The 14,533-nt window shown below is 48.6% G+C and overlaps 2 protein-coding genes across 5 annotated transcripts in view; both read right to left on the bottom strand.

Annotated features, from left to right (window-relative positions):
• LOC115557634 (arf-GAP with GTPase, ANK repeat and PH domain-containing protein 1) overlaps nucleotides 1–3,645 on the bottom strand; it is a 23,694-nt gene extending 20,049 nt beyond the window's left edge. For 3 of the 4 annotated variants that reach the window (XM_030375599.1, XM_030375601.1, XM_030375602.1), the window contains exon 1: nucleotides 3,510–3,645. The gene's annotated coding sequence lies outside the window, so the exon portion shown is untranslated. Of the gene's footprint in view, nucleotides 1–132; nucleotides 767–3,509 lie in introns of those variants that run through there. The other variant, XM_030375600.1, reaches the window with a different exon arrangement.
• cdk4 (cyclin dependent kinase 4) lies at nucleotides 3,158–14,533 on the bottom strand. The gene is made up of 8 exons (XM_030375610.1): nucleotides 14,281–14,533; nucleotides 11,069–11,290; nucleotides 9,772–9,907; nucleotides 6,751–6,918; nucleotides 6,139–6,248; nucleotides 4,781–4,831; nucleotides 4,550–4,685; nucleotides 3,158–4,164 (listed from the first exon to the last, which is right to left on the bottom strand). The coding sequence occupies exons 2-8, from the start codon at nucleotides 11,284–11,286 to the stop codon at nucleotides 4,039–4,041; spliced, it is 945 nt and encodes a 314-aa protein (XP_030231470.1). The 5' UTR covers nucleotides 11,287–11,290; nucleotides 14,281–14,533; the 3' UTR covers nucleotides 3,158–4,038.

Raw genomic sequence — 14,533 nt, 5'->3', positions numbered from 1 at the left:
GCTCTCTGATGCCGGAGACCCGGGAGACTCTAATTATGCAACAGCTCACATTGAGGATGTTCCCTTTTTGAAAAGGAACAGCTTCGGTGTGAATGAAGGCTCATACTACGGGGCTCTTCTTCCCAGCATTACCTTCATTGGCTTCTGGAGAAATCCCACTGAAACGTCTTGTACCCTGGCTCTGTGTCTCAGTGTGATCCCACATGGCCCACCGCGGAGGACGCGCCGAAAAACACCCGCGGTTCATCCATGGAGACGCGAGGGGGGGAAACAGGTGAAACTAGAATCCACGGATTGAGGGACGGAAAAGAATCCTTCACTTGTCACGACGCCTCTGGTTGCGGAGTTCTCCGATCGACGGCGTGTCTTTCAGACGATGTCCCCAGCGGTTCCGGTACCGTCCACAGGGCGAAACGTCCATCGGGATGCGGTGGAGCTTCTGCTGTCCCGCTGCTCTTCAGGTGGATGAGAGCATCTCTCGGCAGCGGCGGAGCAACAGCTTCAATGTGCTTCAGTCTGCATCTCCTCCTCTCGTCTCGCGGTCACCGCAGCCTCGTCTCCCAGCCTCTCTCTCCCAGCGTCTCCTCCAATTAGCGAGTCAATAAACTGGGTCTGGGGGGGCGGAAGCCCTCCGGCCCAGAGCCCCTCCTCCAGGACGGGCTTTTTAGTCGATTTTTTCTTCTGCTCTCGCTCTTCACAGTGGTACCGTTCCTAGCAGCCCCCTGAGATGCCCACCTTGTTAGCCGGCTACGAGGCTATGAGGCTAATGAGGCTTCGAGGCTATGAGGCTCTGAGGCAGCGTCAGCAGTGAGGAGGGGGAGGGTTAGGGTGTGTGTGTGGGTGGGTGTATGTGTGGTGGTGGGGGGGGTTGGAGAAGGATGGGGATGCTGATGGTGGAGGGTCTGGGGGGGTTAACCGTGTCCCCCTAATTAGGGCGGTAACAATTAAGGCTGTGGGGATAGATATATATATATATATATATATATATATATATATATATATATATATATATATATATATATATATATATATATATATATATCTCACCTGTCGTTGTTCATTATTCTCTGTCTGCCAGAGGGGTTAGCATTAATTAAATGGCGACAATATGGATTTTATTTAACTCAATGGGGGTAGGTTTAAATAAAAAATTAAAACACATAATATAGGCCTGTAGAGCCACGTCACCCATGAGAACGTCTGTAATTAGCAACGAAAGCAAAAATAGTCATAATGTCTACAAGTTTTTACCTATTTCACTAATACACTTTCTTAAATTAGGACGCGAGCGCACTTACTCAAATAAATACTGGCCTAACTTTCATAAATCCAAATTAATAAATGAGTCTAGATTAAAAGCATTAAGGCCGATCCATGATGGAGGAGTTGATAAGTAAGGCCTAGCGAGGTGTTTTCTCAGTGGGCACTTAGCATGTCTAATCACAGGCCCTGACTTCACATAGAGTCTAGAGATGATCACTTCCCATCTCACGGGTTTTTTAACGGATCGAATGACAAACATCTCGGAGCTCATTAACTAGAGGGCGCTGTTTCTGCAACCTGTTGTCTGTGTGCAATACAGCTTTAGAAGGGGTTTATATTTTTGATTAACTTTGACAGCCTAAAACACAGGCAGCACAGATTGCATTTTCCTTACATCTCCACAGAATATTTTTGCAACTATTGTGATTGTTTATCAGGCCCTACATTGACGATGTTGAATTTGCGCTGTCTATTAAACAGAAGGGCATTGATTCTATGTTTATTCTTATTTGATAAATGATTCTTTAAGTTGTACATCAATAGTTGCCAACACTGTTATCACACTGACTTTATGTTCCAATCCTGCTTTGGGGACACTTTTTTTATAAAGGCTTTATTTGATTTGTCTCATTCTATTCCAATAAAACCTGATTTAGGCCTACAAGCAAGTTATTTTATATTGGTGTTTCATCAGATTGGTTCAAGGAGTCAGAAACATGAGTGAACTGGTTGAGACAGGTTTCTCTCCAGTCTGTTTCTGAGTCCAAGAACCAATCTGATAAAACACCAATATGAGAGAACTTGGTTTGCTTATCACGCGAATGAGTTAGTCTTGTCAGCGTCATGTCTCTATGTGATTTGTCCTAGCAGGTGGGGCTCTCTTCACTAATGTGCTTAAACTCGGTCACAACAACTTGATGTTTTGATTGGCTAAACCAATTTGCTTCCAGCAATGGCAAGATAGTGTTTAAACTAGTGGACAGGCCTGTCGAGTAGAAAGAGTATAATTGTAGCACGAGTTAAATCCCCAAAAAACACAAAGACAGTTCAGTCATATGAGACCTCTTCATGATGTCTTCATGTACTAATATGCAAATATTCGGTTTGCCTACAATGACTGTAGGAACCTGTCGAGAAATAGTACATTTTGTTCATAAACATCACCATCTCCCCCGGTCCCCCACACGTCCATCTTCAAGAAGGCCGTCTTGCGTTTTAAAAATAGCCAGATCTTTCTCCAGAGCCTCTCCAGGGCTGAGTACCTCCATTAGAACGAGAATCAGGTGACACTGAGCAGCCTGTCATAACAGGTTGAGGGACAAAAGCAGCCGAAGGTAAGCAGCTCCCAAACAACATGAGTTTGTATTTTGGTATTCTAGTGTCAAACAAACCATTTCCTATTCAGGAACCCTGCTCACTGCTGCCACAACAACGCTTGCTGAGATATGCTAGAAAAACACACTCGTAAAATCTACTCCTGGGTGGCTGAATACCCTCCTCCATTACAGATTCATACATTTCCTTTCAGTATAAATACATCAGTATTCTGCACCTCGTTGTGGGCGGCCTTTCGATATGTGTTTGTTCTCGCCTGAAAAGTTTGTTTCCATTCCATCCACAGTCTCCATCTCCCATCCATCATACGTGAGAAGAAGTCGCTGCAAAACATCCACATCCATGCATAGAAACCCCTCAACACTCTGCCTTCCCGCCACTCCCAAGGGAAGCGTGACGGCACCCTTTTCCTGGCGAGCACAGAACTCAAGAGCCGTTTTAATTAGACGTCGTGTTTCCGGCTGGTTCCGGCGGTGCGCTAGAGGGTGGAGCGCGTGCGTCTCTCTACGAACGCGCAGCGGGACACGGCTTCTGTACACGGCACAAACGAAGCCAGACGTGGTGAGAGCAGCTTTAATAATTGGTCTTCGCAGTGCGGGTTCATGGCAGGAGGTGCTACAGATGAAAAAGGGAAGAGGGGAAACCATCGGTACAACACATCCCCCTCCTCCAGAAACACAACCACACGTTGTGCGTCGGTACATTCGTGGTGAACACAATGTCAGTCCGTTTTTCCAGGAGGGGTTCAACCTTGATAAGAGGCTAGTGACGTCGGAATGCAAACGGTTCACCGGCGGTCTGTGTCACCCTGTGTGTGTGTGTGTGTGTGTGTGTGTGTGTGTGTGTGTGTGTGTGTGTGTGTGTGTGTGTGTGTGTGTGTGTGTGTGTGTGGAGACCGTGAGGTCACTCACATGTTTAGCTTGGCAGACCTCCTGCTCAGTGAGTGACGCAGCGACGGCCAAACGGAATGATCGTTGAATACAAGGGCCGCCTCTTATCAACGTCTGGTGCGGAACCCGACCGACAAAAAACACTGACATTATTCATTCAGAAAACTCATAAATCATCATTTGTAACGTTTTACATGTTGAGCAGATGATGAAGATCCCCTTAATACCCTCCTCTTCATCATCATCATATTCCATTCTCAGCCTGTAATCAGAGATCCACTGGGAGTATGCGTGCCTGTCTGTTAGTCTATATGTATGGTTGCAATACATACGTACGTATGTAGGTAGCTAGGTAGGCGTGTGTGTGTGTGTGTGTGTGTGTGTGTGTGTGTGTGTGTGTGTGTGTGTGTGTGTGTGTGTGTGTGTGTGTGTGTGTGTGTGTGTGTGTGTGTGTGTGTGTGTGTGTGTGTGTGTGTGTGTGTGTGTGTGTCCCATAATCCAGAGTCCTAGATCCTTTGCATGGTAACGAGTCAGACGGCGCCAGCTGAGGTTAGGGGATTGCGTCGCCCTCTCTCGTGCTCCCCTCCGTGTCCGCGGTCTCCTCCTCCTTTAAATATTCATGTTCCAGAGCATTCAGAGCCGATATTCTCTGCAGCGGGTCAAAGGTGAGCATTTCCTGTAAAGAGAAAATATGTTAAAAAAAGTTTTAGCTTAAAGTTGGGATTTCTGAAAAGGCAGTCGATTCAGAACTTCATTCATGTTTCCACCATCATTCAATCTTAACGCCAGATACAAATCCTACTGGGGTTAAGTGGGGCGGTTATGGCTGTTGGTTGAATGTTCAGACCTAGAACCTTCTGCTGGAAGCCCCCTAGCCACCACACTATCCCGATAAGATTACAGTTATAGCTTCTAAATGTCAAACCCTTCAGGGCCCAATCCCAAAATCCAAAACAAATCCAGACTGGAGCGGTTGGGCTCAGTTCCCTTCTGTCGATCACTGAATGACCAATCATTAAGAACTTCCTATTTTGCTGTCATACGATTGGTCAAGGCCTCACCAGCAAGAGCTCCGCCCCCTGCTCGCTCAACTCCGGAACAAAGTTTGTGATTGGAGGGTGATTGGGAGGCAGGAACTGTTTTCTTGTGATGGTGACGTCCTTGGGCCATTCTTCCTCCGACGGAAGGCCGATGACTCTGGAAGGACACGGGTCACATGGGCGAGGTAAGAGAGGACTCCCTGAGGCTGGAGTCTAACCCTGAAACAACCACAGCACTCCACCAGTACTCACTGAAAGATCTTCCCCAACTGGTCCATTTCAGACTCTCCACAGAACAGCGGTCTAGAGGGAGGGAGGCAGGGAGGGAGGGGGAGAGAGAGAGAGAGAGAGAGAGAGAGAGAGGTCCTGTGTTGAAGGAGTGATGCAGACGACTGGTGATGCTCTGAGTCGGTTGGGCAGAGGGCCAGGAATACTTGTGATGATATATTGGACTGCTGCAAGCACAGATTCTAATTAATATTAACCGGGATGTGTGCCTGTGAGAATGGTTTTAGCACGGCCGTTAAGCTAATGAGGTTATTATTATTCAGCTCATGTTTAGTATGCCTGCCTCTGCGGTTTCACTTGCTAACGCTTATATAAAGGATCTATGTATTCTCATTAGTGAGTCTATAACGAGTTAAGCACAGAGGCCTGTAATACAGGGTTTTACCACTAGATGGCGAGAATGTGTGAAATGGTGATCAAATCTGATTTATTTGAGTGTTATCGGATAGTCTCCCCACTTCTAGAGGGAATGCCTGGGACACAGCATGAATTACTGTCCAGGAGCACGTTGTAATTATGGAGAGGGGTCTTGATTGGCATGCAGCACGGCCAATCACGGAGTGTACAGCGTTGACCAGTAGTGAAGCAAGCTTGATTTGTTCGTGAACAATAAACAACAAATGTTCAGCAGTCTGCTCGACAAAAAGCAGATCTACCGTCTGACAAAATCAAGCCATAGATCTGAGTTCAAGAAGGAACAAGATTCAGCCGGGCCAGATAGCTATGTCTACATGTCTCCGAGTGACAATGCTGCCAGCCAATGAGAGTCGTGTCTAGAGTTTCCTTAGGACGCTGCCCTTATTATCTTTCTTTGTGATTCATCGACACTCCGGACCAATCACAGGGTGACGTAGCGGGATTGAACCGGAGAGCCTGGGACTAATGAGGGGTGACAACGTGACAGACTCAACGCATGAAACCCGGCTTCCTTCTTTGACTCCGATCCAAGACAATACATTACGTAGAATACTACTCACAAAATATCGGGATAGAATAGAATAAAGTTGTTAAAAGCGTTAAGACAAAGTGAGCCCCACGCCAACGCAGGCTGACCGATCTATTAGGTTCCACTGTTTTAAACAAAAATGTCATCGTATTATATTCTATAAATCGACGATAAAAAACGAATCCTAAAAGTGATGGATTTTCATGACTCATGCGTCAACAACACAAATCGCTGAATTTTGCTTTTAGTGAAATTAATCTTCTAAATAAATCCGCTCTCAGCAAACACTGGCTGGCTGGGTGGGGCCAGGCCTCTTTGGGTTGGGTGGGGTTGGGTGGGGTTTGGGTGGGGTTGGACGGGGGGGGGCTCCACTCACTTGCGTCGGAACATCTCGGCGAAGATGCAACCGGTGCTCCAGATGTCCACGGGCGTCGCGTAGCTGGACCCCAGCAGCACCTCAGGGGGCCGGTACCATAGCGTCACCACCTGACCCCCCCCCCAGGACCCCCCACGGGACCGCCGGTTAGTTTACAGTCTCCGGTCTGGACCAGCAGCCCGGTTCAGGACGGACACCACCTCTCACCCTTCCAGAGCGGCTGCACCTCAGGATGACCGACTTAATGGCACTTAAAGTACGCACTTATCGTATGCTGTACCTCTCGGCACTTAAAAATAGTACTTAGCATTGTGCTGGGTCTTATCCTAACTATCTTTGTTGTTTACGGGGAATTGGCTAACCTAGTGATTGTTGGTGATTGTCACTTGGTTCTATGAACATCCCTCCTGTACCGACAGCGATATATTGTTGGTTGTCTTTCTTCTGACAAATGTACTTATTGTAAGTCGCTTTGGATGAAAGCGTCTGCTGAATACCCCCCCCCCCCCCCCCCCCCCCCAGTCATCCACCGAGTGTGCTGCTTTAACACCTCATGATAGGGTTAGGGTTAGATTGAAACAGGAAGTGATGTTCAGGAGGACTTCCTCTCACCACGGGGGTCAGGGCCATGTGGCAGCTGTAGATGCGGGCCAGGCCGAAGTCGGCCAGCTTCACCTGGCCCCCGCTGGTCACCAGCACGTTCTCCGGCTTCAGGTCGCGGTGCATCACGCGGTTGGAGTGCAGGAAGCCCAGGCCACACAGCAGCTGACGCATCAGGTCCTGAGCAGAAGGGGGGCGGGGGGGGGGAGAGACAGACGGTTGACAGACGGACGTTTGACAGACGATTGATAGACAGTCAGACGGACGGTGAAGATGCTACAGTGGACCAGCCGATAAGGTCCTAGGTTTGATCCCCGGAGCCTACCTGCCGACATGTAGCCGACTGTTTCAATTCTTCTTTTTTTTTAATTTTTCCTTTGAATTTTTCCTTGAGTATTGTGTTTAATGTTCCTGATCTTTTAAAATGTAAAGCACTTTGAGCTGCATTCTGTGTATGAAAGGTGCTATACAGTAAAGTTGTATTACTATTACTATCACCCTTACCTGTCTCACCCCTACCTGGCTAATGCCCAACTCTCCCACCCCTACCTGTCTAGCCCCTGCCTGTCTAGCCCCTGCCCGTCTAACTCCTTTCCATCTAACCCATTGGTTCTCAAAGTGCGGCCCGCGAGCCAATGGCGGCCCGCAGAAATATTCCTGGCAGCCCGCAATGACATACAGATGTAAGTAAAAAAATTAATTAAAAAAAAAGGATTTTCTTTTTCATTATTATATCAATATTAATTTTAACAAAAATAAATAAATATAAAGAGAAAAGTTGACTCTCTCTAGCTTTCAATTAAATCCTGTTATTTGTTAGTTTTAATCCGACTGTACATTACTTTGAAAGGATGAACCTCAGTTTTGTGATTTAGACCTCTGATTTTTTTCACCACTGGGATGCTGACCGTGTTTCCCGCCTAACTTTTTTTCCTTTGCCGGCCCTCAGTCAAATATTGGGTTCCTAAATTGGCCCTCAGCTGTCAAAACTTTGAGAACCCCTGGTCTAGGGGATACTAAATCATCAAAATCGTATAAACATTTGTTTTGTACTCCAGGGTAACAACGAACCGCAAAACAATGTGCCATTTCCACAGGGGGGGCCAGGGACATGTCTAAAGGGGCACTGGCCCCTGTAGGCCCCCGTGTAGAATCGCCATTGATGGCCCGTGTTGTAGCAATGTTCACTACCACGATAAAGGCACCCTGCAAATTCGTAGGCTGTGTTTGTACTCGGGGCATATCCGTCTAGGAAGAATGGTCCATATTGAACCTCACTATGATTGAGAGCATGGTAAATCTCCACAATCCAAACGAAAACTCCAGGCAGGTTGTCAGCCCGACATCTAGCCCAGAGTGCCCTCCATTTAAATAAATAAATTAGAATCAGTTAAGTTACTATCTATTGCTTAATAAGGGAAAAAAATGGTGATTTAGATTATGGCACAATTATGAAAGCCCTTGCATATGCAATAATATGAATTTTAAGAACTTTTTGGTTTGGGTGGTTCCCCACATGTGTAAGATAATGAAATAATTGCAATGCAAACCATTTCTGTTCCCTATTTCTTCATTTGTCACATGAGGTCGTTTCCCATTTTGTTATACTTTTCCATCATTGCCAGTAAGTTTTTTTTAAATTATTATATCAATATTAATTTAAACAAAAATAAATAAATATAAAGAGAAAAGTCGACTCTCTCTAGCTTTCAATTAAATCCTGTTGTCAGTTTTAATCCGACTGTACATTACTTTGAAAGGATGAACCTCAGTTTTGTGATTTAGACCTCACTTGACCTCACTCCCAGAGGTCCCCGGTGCAATGTTTTTTTCCACCACTGGGATGCTGACAGCGTTTCCCGCCTGCATTTTTTTCCTTTGGCGGCCCTCAGTCAAATATTGGGTTCCTAAATTGGCCCTCAGCTGTCAAAACTTTGAGAACCCCTGATCTAACCCCTTCCCGTCTAGCCCCTACCCTGTCTCAACATTACCTTTTTCCACCCCTACCTGTCTCGCCCCTGACTGTCTTACACCTAACTCTCTCACCCCTACCTGTCTCACCCCTACCTGTCACGCCCCTACCTGTCACGCCCCTACCTGTCTAGCCCCTACCTGTCTCACCCCTACCTGCTCCTTATTTCTGAATGCATAGATTGCCTCACCTTGGTAAAATGTGATCAATGATTAAACTTAAAGTTTAATTACTTCTATTGAACTGTTTGGAAAGGTGCAGGAGCTGGAAATAAATCTCTTCCCAGCAATTATTTTCAACTCTCATGATTCAAAGTGAGTTTGCCGTTTCAGAAGCCCTCGTTGGTGTGTCCCCCAACCAGATCCCCCCCCCCTCCCCAGACACCCTCCATAGCCCCCTGCGGTGGCCAGCATCAAACTCCAGCTTTGATGTCGCCCTTTTGGTGAGTTTTCTGGATCTGCAGCCATCCCATCCCTCTTGCTGCCCCCCCCCCCCCCCCCCCCCCCTCTAACGAGCGGCCTGGCCGGCTCCAGCGAACAGAGCTCATTTGCAGTCCAGAACTGCTCCGGCTCGGTGGAGATCGCTCTGGTCCTCACCCAGCCCCCGCCCCTTCACCTAGCCCCCGCCCCCTCACCTAGCCCCCGCCCCCTCACCCAGCCCCCGCCCCCTCACCCAGCCCCCGCCCCCTCACCTAGCCCCCGCCCCCTCACCCAGCCCCCGCCCCCTCACCTAGCCCCCGCCCCCTCACCAAGCCCCCGCCCCCTCACCCAGCCCCCTCACCCAGCCCCCGCCCCCTCACCCAGCCCCCGCCCCCCCTACTAGCCCCCGCCCCCTCACCCAGCCCCCGCCCCCTCACCTAGCCCCCGCCCCCTCACCTAGCCTAAACCCAGCCCCCGCTCCTCCTACTAGCCCCCGCCCCCTCACCTAGCCCCCGCCCCCTCACCCAGCCCCCGCCCCCTCACCCAGCCCCCGCCCCCTCACCCAGCCCCAACCTAGCCGGAAGAGGCTTCACTAAAACCTCTGCTGATTGGCTGATGCAGGCGCCCCGACTCCGCCCCTACCTTGATGCGGTCTTGGGACAAGCCGGGCGCCGGAGCCTTCTCCAGGTAGGTCTTCAGGTCCTGGTCCACGTGTTCAAACACTAAAGTGACTTTGGTCTCTGAGTCCGTTCGCTGGATGGCACACACGTCCATCAGCCTGCGCACAAAACAACACACAACGTCACGTAAATTCACATAACATCACACAAAACACATAACACAACATCACACAAAACACATCACACAACATCACACAAACACATAACATCACACAAAACACAACATCACACAAACACATAACATCACACAAACACATAACATCACACAAACACATAACATCACACAAACACATAACATCACACAAACACATAACATCACACAAAACACAACATCACACAAACACATAACATCACACAAACACATAACATCACACAAACACATAACATCACACAAAACACAACATCACACAAACACATAACATCACACATAACATCACACAAACACATAACATCACACAAACACATAACATCACACAAACACATAACATCACACAAACACATAACATCACACAAACACATAACATCACACAAAACACATCCCAACATCACACAAAACACATCCCAACATCACACAAACACATAACATCGCACAAAACAACACAAAACATCACATAACATTACACAAATCATCACAAAAAAACACACACAACATATCACAAAACAACACAAACAGGGCTCTTCTCTGATTGGTCTCTCCCCGGGATCCCCCAACCTGATTGGCTGAGGGAACACATCGGGACCTGAAAGCCAACACTCCTCAACAGAGGGGAAGTAGAGGGAACGAGGGAGAGGTGTTTTTGGTTCATTAGTTTCAACATCTCACTCTCCTCTGCCCTCTCTCTTTACTACTCCAGGATCTGACTGACGGTGGTGGAACGAGCTCCCTGCCAATGTCGGGATTGCAGAGTTGCTCACCAGCTTCCACAGAAGACCAAAGACTCAGTTCACCTAGACTCTGCACAGCCTCCCCCATTACCCCCCACACCCCTCCTATCCACTTAATGTATGTCGTACCTTGCACTCAAAAATAGTACTTTGTGTAGCATCTCATCCTAGCTATCTATTTTCTATACGGGGAATGGGTTAACCTAGTGATTGTCACTGCTTGGCACTTAGTTCTATGAACATCCTTACTGTACCGACAGCGATATACTGCTGTTTCTCTTTCTTCTGACAAATTAACTCATTGTAATTCACTTTGGATAAAAAAAGTGCTTAATGCCTTAAATGTTGATGTAAGCGTTCCCGCTGCGCCTCACCTGACCACGTTGGGGTGGTCGAACTGCTCCAGCCGTTTGAGCAGCGCCACCTCCCTGACGGTGGAGATGGGCAGGCCGTCCTGGTCCGTCTGCACGCGGACGCTCTTCAGCGCCACGAACTTCCCGCTCTCCGTGTCCCGGGCCTTGTACACGGTCCCGTAGGCCCCGCCTCCGATCTCCGCCACCTCCTCGTAGGGGAAGCTGGCGCCCTGGGCCATGGCGCTGGTGGGGTTGGGGGGAAAGAAGAGGGTAGGAGAGGGGAAGGAGAGGAGAGGTCACTCAGCAAATCAGACTCAAACAAAGACGTTCCGGTGCTCTTCTGGTGTTGTTCTACACGGCATCTGGTTAGACAGGTAAGGGGTGAGACAGGTAGGGGTAAGACAGGCAAGGGTGAGACACCTGGAAGGATGCGCTAGAGCGCATGTCTCACATGCGCAGCAGACTGTGGAGTGTGTGGACGATGGCTGGTTGAAGCAGCCTCACCTGTCCGAGTCAGGCTGATCGGACTCTGGGTCTGGGTGAGGCTGCACACCTGTTGTACATTGAGTTATCAGTGTGCACAGGTTAAACAAGCCATCAGCACACACACACACACACACTCAGGGAGAGATCCCCTGCATGGCAGCATGGAGCACAAACAGCATCAAACTCTGCATCGGAATCTGCATCAAACTGCAATAAACCAGTTTAACATCATCCCCCAGTGTCCCCCGTTGTGTGGAAGCCGGTAGAAGCCACCTAGCTGGCACTTAGCCACGTCTCTGCTACAGTGACATTATTTCAGTTTAGTGTCCCTACTTTCGTAATGATTAAAGTGACGGATGAATACGTTCACCCACTCACTGTACCCGACCAATCTGTGTTAATGTGTTCACCCGCCGTCTACCTGCTCGTTAATAAAAAAACTTATTAAAAAAATAAATCCCGGCGAGTCGCCATGGAAACAAGCAAAGGCTAAGGGACCAGAGAGTAAATAGTAACTGAATGGTGTGTACCTTCCACAGAGGCACGCGCTCAGTCCAATAACGTGAGCTGCGGTAGGTAGGTAGCCCACGTTTTAGCCTTATCTGCCGTGCCCCCCCCCCCCCCCACGCCTCCCCCTCCATCGCGGGCTGTCTGCAGTGAGTCAGCGTTAAAGAGCGTCCCGGTGGGGGTACAGGCTGACGAGTCGAGCAGAGCACGTTGTGATGACTCGGAGTGAGTCAGGGGGCAGAGAACAGAACACCGAGAGAGGCGGCACCGCCGACAAGAGACGAAGACCGGGGCTGACGGCTTGTAACACACTTTGACGTGATTGCCCCCACGTCTCAGCATCACGCGCGGGCTTCACATCAGGACCCCTTGAGATTCACTGGCCCCGCTCAAGCCCCACCCCCCCCCCCTTCCCCCCTCAGTGGGGGTGTCCCGGGGTCTACAGCTGGGCCTCATCGGTCCCTCCCCCAGGCTCCCCGCCCGGTTCTGTTCCGACTTCCCCAAACATCTCCGTGCTACGGGGGCTCCACAGATTGTTCCGTTAGGCAGATAAGCTACAGATACAGACTAGCATTCAAATGGACTGTATTTATACAGCACCTGTCTAACCAGCGGCCACTCAACGTGCTTTGCAATAATAATTTACAATAACATTAACCCGTTCATGCACACGTCCACACACCGACGGCGGAGTCGGCCACGCAGGGCGACAGCCAGCTGGACGGGGGCAGTCGGGGAGAGGGGTCTGGCTCAGGGACGCCTCGACACTCACAGCTTTGAGATGTTGGGGATGTTGGGGGTAACCTTTCCGGTTACCTTCCAACCCGCTCTACCTCCTGAGCCACGTGCCGCCCCCAGCATGTAACCAGGGATACCTTTGTCTCCTGAGGACCGTGTCTGAATCCCCTAGTTTGTGGGGAGTTTGCGGTGGACTTGGGAGGTTATGAGTCCTTTAAATATCTGTTACGGAGATGTCCTACATTCAGACAACCGGCAGAAAGCACAGCAGCCAAACGATGACATTGTTTACAGGTAGGGGAATTATGACGTGAACTGGCTGGCTCCCACTGCCCGGCTAAGAGTTTGGTGTTCCTACGTGCCAGAAGCTCTTAATCTCCTGGGAAACGTGAGACTCCTGCTTAGTGGTTTGCGCCACAAAACACGTCACCTGCATATGAATGCAAAAGGTGATAATAGTGTGGGTTTGTTTTGGTCTGCAGGCTAGATCTAATGGATGGCAGGCGTCTGGTCTTCTGCTCTCTGAATCATGATCATCATCTGCCACTCGGGCTGGGATTGAAGTGCGGTACAAAACAAGTTAGGCTGCACCGTGTTGGTTCTTTTGGACTGAGCATGAAACTTAATTTTTATCTTAAATAAACCCTTCATGTATGAGTACAAGTCTTTTGAACAGTAATACATTAGTGATGTCCAATTACCTAGTCATATACATAAACCCATTTGTGTTGGCGCAATACATACACACAAATTAATAACAACATGACATCATCAACGTAGCAAGACAATAAAAACGGGGTGCTGGCCTCCCATATGGATAACGAATGACAAAGTCCAAGGATGGGAGAGACACGTCGGTGTTGGCGAATGAGCTATTGGGCTATGGCTGAATGGGTGGGGTGGATCCCTACCTACAACACAGACACCTGGATATGGAACATCGCGAGAAAAACGACCCTCAGGTATCCCTAGTGCCACCTGTAAGAAAAACATGAGCCAACCAGAAGAAACCGTCAAAGTAACTGACAAAGGCTTTTGCTTGGTCATGCCAAACATATGCGTGTCCACACGTGTGTGCCGGTGTGCGTGTTTGGAGGGGATTTATAACGTGCTCGAATAAAGTTTAGTTATTTCCCGGAAACGCCGAATGACCGAAGGCGATTGGTTATAGATTCTGCGAAATGGGGCAATGGGCAGCAGACACGTGGTCTGGAGCCAGGCATTCTTTGTTAATTAATCCGTCAATAAAGTGCAGTAAAATACGTCAAATCAGAGTTTCTCTTCAGCTGGACACCATCTGATGGGACAGAAAACCCAAATATAATACTTGAGCAAATAATTTCCAGGGTAAAGCGTTATTGCGGGTCTGTTACAATCTCTCATTTGTTTGAACAAAAAAAAACATAAAACCAAGGAACCCACATTCAAAAGAAAAGCTCCACAATAAGATCAGACCTTCATTTGTTCCTCCAGAAGGATATTTTCCCGTATCACCTACTTACCACGTCTGGTTCTTTTCTGTAATGTAGGCAAGCTTATGAAGCTTATTATAAAGAAGTCATCCTCATGAAACCAGAACCAGGACCTGAATCCAGACCAACAGCTGGCGTGCAGGCTTTCGGCTCTGTAGTTGAGTGGATCTGCAGGAACAATATGATCCCGGCCTTACTTTATTCTGGTTCTTTAGGGGTGAGGAGGACTACTAAGCACTAGTTGCTTGCTTCCTGTTGCTCCCCTTTTCGTCGGGGCGGAGCT

This window comes from Gadus morhua, chromosome 13, assembly GCF_902167405.1.
Source record: "Gadus morhua chromosome 13, gadMor3.0, whole genome shotgun sequence".
Taxonomy (NCBI): Eukaryota; Metazoa; Chordata; class Actinopteri; order Gadiformes; family Gadidae; genus Gadus; species Gadus morhua.
The sequence above is the reverse complement of the archived record's forward strand: the minus strand, read 5'-3'. Positions and strand labels throughout refer to the sequence as shown.